Source organism: Apium graveolens, chromosome 7 (genome assembly GCF_009905375.1).
Source record: "Apium graveolens cultivar Ventura chromosome 7, ASM990537v1, whole genome shotgun sequence".
Classification (NCBI taxonomy): domain Eukaryota; kingdom Viridiplantae; phylum Streptophyta; class Magnoliopsida; order Apiales; family Apiaceae; genus Apium; species Apium graveolens.
In genome coordinates, this window is record NC_133653.1 from 118,972,848 (window position 1) to 118,979,636 (window position 6,789).

A 6,789-nucleotide genomic window follows, 5' to 3' on the forward strand; every position below is an offset into this window, starting at 1 on the left:
TAGAAAAAAGCGAATATTATTCTTATCATAATCCAAATACGAATACGAATACGAATATAGGCAAATCAATATGTGAATTATCCGGTCGATAGGCGTGACCAAACAAGAAGCGGTACGGATAGGCGAAGGTGCGACATACGCATTTGGCCCTCATTAATAAATTGGGTCAATCTGAAAACCCAATCCACACAACGGGCCATTCATCCTCTTAAACAGTTGGCCGAAAAGCCCAACAGCTAGAATAGTTGGCGCCAAACCAAGAGTTATTTCCCGCCAGATTCAACACTAAAATCACATTGACTACTAACACAGCCTTTACACACACACAAACACACAAAAACCCCCAAATCTCTCTCACTCACTCACCCACAACACAACCCCCATGGCTTCCGATTCTTCTCCGGCCAACGTTCACGGAGGTAACTTTCTATACATTGAATTCAATTAAAATTTAGTGTAGTTTCAAGTCTTACTGTTTGTTGTTGTTGTTGTTGTTTTCATTTCATAAGTCTGTTAAGGCTACTAATTAGGATGCAATGAAACAGGTCCATCATCACCCGATGACGAATCGATGTCGAGTCCAATCGGAAACACATTCTCCTCCCCGGGAAACCCCCGCCGCCGCACTCGTAACTCCACCACATCCTACGCCACTCCCCCTTCTCGTCGTAGCTCTCGTTTCGCTACCCCTGAGCCTACTCCCACTCCTCGAACCAATCGACGTAGACGTCATAGCCCTGACCCTATTTCCACCCCAATTGCCGCCACTCCTTCGTCTCCTGAAGCCCCTCCCTCATCCGAGGCCGGGGAGTTTGGGAACCCCGATGAGGCCCCTCCTATGTTTGTTTGGGGGACTAATATCAGTGTCCAGGATGTTAATGCTGCTATTTTACGATTTCTTAGGAATTTTCGAGGGAAGGATGATGGGAGTTTAGAGGGAAAGTATATGATGGCTATTCATCATGTTATTGAAATTGAAGGGGAGTCGCTTGAGGTTGATGCACACGATGTGTTTGATTATGATAATGATTTGTATAATAAGATGGTTAGGTATCCATTGGAGGTTCTTGCCATTTTCGATATTGTGTTGATGGATATGGTTAGTCGGATTAATCCCTTGTTCGAGAAGCATATTCAAGCTCGTATTTTTAATCTCAAGACTTCTACTACTATGAGGAATTTGAACCCTTCTGGTTAGTTTTTGTTATTTTTTTTCGGGTCATTTTTATTTGCGCTGATGTGATTTTTTAGTGTTTACTTTAACTTAATTACTTTTGGTCTTGTTCAGATATTGAGAAGATGGTGTCATTGAAAGGAATGATAATTCGGTGTAGTTCGATAATACCAGAAATCAGGGAAGCCATGTTTAGATGTCTTGTGTGCGGATATTACTCTGAACCCATTGTTGTGGATAGAGGTTGTTTATCTGATTTGTTTTTTGATTTTGTCAGTTAAGCTGATACTAAAATTTGTATCTTAAGCCTACAGTGTTTATGTGTATTGCCAGGAAGAATCAGTGAGCCAACAACTTGCGGGAAGCAAGAATGTCTTGCCAAGAACTCTATGACATTGGTGCACAATAGATGCAGGTAATGTGTTCTATTTACTGTAATGTCATACTTACATGTCCTCTAGACTATTGTTATGTATTGATGCTACATACTGTAGTTTTTTAGCTCCATTTCTGCATTCAAGATGCACACTTCCAGTAGCAGAAAGTATACACGGTATCTGTACTCTATAGTTGTATAAAGGTCTATCATATCTATATAGCCTTATTTTTACCCTCGAACCTTAAACAGCTTCTAATTTGTAGAATTGTCAAGAGGAGTTCTGTATTCCCTTTTGCTTGTTCCTGATATTTAAATAAGTTATACTTTTCTCATTTTTCTCAATACATTTAGTGAAGTCTATTCAATATGTGCAGGTTCAGATACTAAAGTAGTCGAGACATTATGATAGTTTCCTTGTTGATAGTCATCAGTTACCCGATTTTTTGGAAAATGTGCTTTACATATATGTGGAAGCAGAGATCTGAAGTTGATGAAGATAATTTGTAAAGTAACAGAGTGATGGCTCTGTTAACATGTATATATAGTGTGTACTCTAGGGAGTAATAAAATTTTGAATCAGATCATTTAAGATGTATATGTGCAATATTGACACAAGAAGCTTGGCAGATGCTCCCTTTAAACTTTGCTGCTAGTTTTTCTACTAGAAACTTATCTACCGTCTACCGTCTTGAACAGGTTCGCTGATAAACAAGTTGTGAGACTACAGGAGACACCAGATGAGATTCCTGATGGTGGAACGCCACACACAGTGAGCTTGTTGATGCACGACAAATTGGTGGATGCTGGCAAGCCAGGTGACAGGGTTGAGGTACAGGGTTACATGATAGATTGAGTAACCAGCACATGCTTAAAAAATTTGTTACAGATTTTCACAATCAAAATGATTTTTGTCATTTGTTTTTGCTACTCAGGTTACAGGGATCTACAGGGCTATGACTGTCAGAATTGGGTCATCACAAAGAACTGTAAAATCTTTATTCAAGGTTAAGCTTCCCAAATTCTTCTGTTGCCATCAACGGGTTATATGGTTATTTGCTTTAAATTAATACTTGTTTTTTAAACTATTGCAGACATACATTGATTGTCTTCACTTGAAGAAAACTGACAAGTCGAGAATGAATGCAGAGGACCCAATGGAAGTTGAAAATGGATCTAGTACCAATGACGAAGATGTTCCCAATAATTATGAGGACAAGGCAATTATAATATTTTATATATCTTCTAAACAATACATTTTCCCGAAATATTGAACTTTACCATTCATTCTGGAAATTTCAGGTTGAGCAATTGAAAGAGCTGTCAAGGCAGCCTGATATATATGAGAGGTTAACCAAGTCTTTGGCACCAAATATATGGGAGCTTGATGATGTAAAGAAGGGTCTCCTTTGTCAGGTACTACAGTGTTCCTCTAAAATAGATTGCGCTAATCCCTTTAATCCAATGCTGCTTATTGTTTTGATACTGAACATCCCGAACTTTCTGTTTTATTGCTCTTCTTTACAGTTGGCACAGTCCTATATAATTTAGTGATATACATTCCATACTCTGAGTTTTGGTTGATTGACAAATTGCAGCTTTTTGGTGGGAGTGCATTGACATTGCAATCTGGGGCTAGCTTTCGAGGAGATATCAACATCCTTCTTGTTGGCGATCCTGGAACCAGCAAGTCACAGTTACTGACTTACATACATAAGCTATCCCCTCGTGGAATTTACACAAGTGGACGAGGGAGCTCTGCTGTTGGATTGACTGCCTATGTAGCCAAAGATCCAGAATCTGGTGAAACAGTATGTTTGCAAATTTTTCATCGCATCCAGTATGCTTTTAATTTTTTGGTTGTATTTTCTTTAACTCATATGTACTTAAATGTAGGTTCTGGAGAGCGGAGCGCTAGTTTTAAGTGATAAAGGCATATGCTGTATTGATGAATTTGACAAGATGTCGGAAAATGCAAGGAGCATGTTACATGAGGTGCACTTATTTATTTATTTACACTTATTTATCTGTTGAGTTGTACATGTAAATATAAATCTATATACAGGTAAAACAGTACTCAACAAATAATTTGTTAACTTCCAGATATATATACTCTTCTTAATATTTGGGGTTTAACTTCTTAGGTGATGGAACAACAAACAGTGTCAATAGCAAAGGCGGGGATCATCGCTTCCCTCAATGCAAGAACTTCAGTATTAGCTTGTGCAAATCCAAGTGGCTCAAGATATAATCCCCGCTTATCTGTCATTGACAATATACACCTTCCTCCTACATTGTTGTCTAGGTAAATGATAATCTCTATTACATTGTCACTATAAATCAATGTTGCTAGGTGTCAAATGATATTTCTACTAGCTCTCCATTACTATTAATTTAAATAACAAGAACAGGTAAGGTAGTTGTCCTGCTAAATTCTTAAATTTGGTTAAGGTTTAGTGTAACACAAGTTCAACTTGGTCCTGGAGGGAGACACATAAGAATGTACTGCTACAGAATTCTTAATTTGAATATATAATAATTGATATGTGGAGAACAGCATAGCATGTAATCAAGCTTGTCAATGTTTCCCAGGTTTGATCTGATATATTTAATTCTGGACAAGGCTGATGAGCAAACTGATAGGCGCCTTGCTAAGCACATTGTTGGGTTACACTTTGAAGATCCTGAGGTCTTGAAGTTCTATTTTAATTTCTCCTTCCTGGTACAGTATCTCAAAATTTCTGTTTGTTAAACCTACTCTTCTTGACTTGCCTGCAGAAATCAGAGCAGAATGTCATCGACCTTCCAACACTAACAGCTTATGTGAGCTATGCCCGGAAAAACATACATCCAGAATTGTCTGATGAAGCTGCCGAAGAGTTGACACGGGGCTATGTTGAGATGAGAAGAAGAGGGAATTTTCCAGGCAGTAGCAAAAAGGTATTGACAAGTAACTTATCCAGGTCTTTTTTTTTAATTTGTTGATATAAAATTAGCTGGTACTAAGCCCAACATTACTTTTAAAAACTGAACCTACTTCTAAAAGGTTTAAAGAGTTTATAATTTATGCACAGTAGATGGATAATTGATCCTGAAATTACAATCTTACATCAAATATTATTTGCAGTTTGCTCATGATAAGATTACTTTTGTATTTTAGACCCTTTTCTAAGTTTTGCAGAAGGTACATGTTAAATTTGACTATTCTCCTGGCTCCCAGCCTTAACATATGCTCTAGTACTTAATTTTCTAAATGCTTAAGGGCAGGCGGTGTTGAGACCATATACATCTATCTAAGCTAAAGTTCTGTTAACAGGTTATCACGGCAACACCCAGACAAATTGAAAGTTTGATACGGCTCAGTGAGGCCCTGGCTCGGATTCGCTTCTCTGAATTGGTAAGGTTTGCTGGCCGAGGAAAGATTAAGAGGATTTAAAATGAACACCTGAAGAATTTTGCCTCTTGTGCATGTAGGTTGAGAAACGAGATGTAGTGGAGGCTTTTCGGCTTCTTGAAGTTGCAATGCAGCAGTCTGCCACAGACCACGCCACAGGTGATTTTGAACTTTTTACTTCAAATTCCAATCATGTATACTATACATATTTCCTTTGTTTAGGTCATTTATCTTTCCATTTAAAGATAGAGATCGGACAAAATGGCCATTGGAATTTGAAATATTATGCTTAAAAACCTGACTCTGTATAGCTATTGTTTATTACCTTTTTCTGGTAAATATTACAACTGTATATTATATCAGGCACATTAAGATAGTAGCTCTCCAACATGTAGGTTATGAACTCCTTTTTACTGATTGGGTGTTTCCTTGTCCAATTAATCCAGAGCATAAAAACATAATATGATACACTTGCCTAATAGACATGTATCATATTCAAAGAATAATGCTGATAATTTCTATTTGGGTTCTCAACCAGGGACCATCGATATGGATCTCATCACAACTGGGGTTTCTGCAAGCGAAAGGATGAGAAGGGAGAGTTTGGTATCACTTACGCGCAGCATCATAATGGAGAAAATGCAGCTAGGTGGACCCTCCATCCTCCAATTGGAGGTGCGTTAGCTTGACTTTTAGCCAGGATCGCCATTTGAAGTACCTTAAATTTGATAAACTTAATTGTTGTATTAATCTGCTTTGTAGCTATTGGAAGAGTTGAAGAAACAAAGTTCAGGTGCTGAATACCATCTTAGTGATGTAAGTCTCCAACTCTCCCTCTCTCAGTTTCTGTGTGTGTGTGAGTGAAAATTCATCTAATGAAGTCACCTCAATGTCAGCTACGGAATGCTCTTTCTACTCTTGCAAGCGAGGGATTTGTTGTGGTTCATGGCGACAGTGTAAAGAGAGTATGAAGTGAGCAGCAAGGTGTAACTTTGAGTGCAACAAAGGGCAGAGAAAAGGCGTAGAGAAAACAGAGTCTAATCATGTAGCAGGGAGGCAACCATGTCAAACTGAAGAAACTTTCACAGCTTTTGTAACTTCTTAAATTATTTCTCCTTTAAGGTCCAATGTTTGGCTAAAACGTATATGTAATTGAAACGTATCATTTATCAGTGGTTTGTAGTGTAGGAGGTATCGTTACAAGACATTGTACTGAAAATATGAAATTTTAATCTACTTTACGTGACCGCATCCTGTCATTCAACTTCTAAATGGATCAAATAAGCAATGTAACAGTATAATTATATGCCCAAGGAAACTTGTTCTTGGTACTTTTCCTTCTCTTTCGATTGCGGATTCGACAGAAGAATGAGAGGAATGCAAACGAAAACAGATTTCCATTTTTGAATTTTGTATGTAGAGGTATAACTAGCACATGAGTTACGAAATGACCCATGATTTTTTTTTTAAAAACATGTTGTCCAAACTTGCCATTGGATCTGTTTATATATTGAGATCATACTCTACTGTAATAATTGTTATAGACCACATTTTGTTACAAAAAATATATGGGTCAAATTCGGGTCAACATAATTCAATTTGTGCAACATCGAGAAAATGGGTTTTTGCAGACAGCCAAGGACGGAACCAAGAAAGGATGACCAAGGAAATGGATTTTCGTGGACGGGTTGGCGCAAGCCAAAACCTTTGAACAGGTTGGCACGCACCAAAATCCTTGGACAGGTCAGACCAAGCCCTTACCTTTGGACAAATTAGGGCGAGCCCTAAATGTTTGATTGACAGATTCCTTAGACGGATTTTTCGGACATGGTTACTTTGACAAAT

At 38.0% G+C, this 6,789-nt stretch overlaps 1 protein-coding gene across 1 annotated transcript; it reads left to right on the forward strand.

Moving 5' to 3' along the window:
• The first annotated feature begins 274 nt into the window (after positions 1–274).
• On the forward strand, positions 275–6,216 carry LOC141672862 (DNA replication licensing factor MCM4). Its single transcript, XM_074479552.1, has 18 exons — positions 275–419; positions 546–1,193; positions 1,289–1,417; positions 1,508–1,589; positions 2,250–2,382; positions 2,486–2,557; positions 2,645–2,770; positions 2,853–2,966; positions 3,149–3,361; positions 3,447–3,545; positions 3,695–3,855; positions 4,143–4,239; positions 4,329–4,490; positions 4,867–4,947; positions 5,025–5,103; positions 5,483–5,619; positions 5,707–5,760; positions 5,841–6,216. The coding sequence occupies exons 1-18, from the start codon at positions 383–385 to the stop codon at positions 5,913–5,915; spliced, it is 2,499 nt and encodes an 832-aa protein (XP_074335653.1). The 5' UTR covers positions 275–382; the 3' UTR covers positions 5,916–6,216.
• Positions 6,217–6,789: the final 573 nt, after the last annotated feature.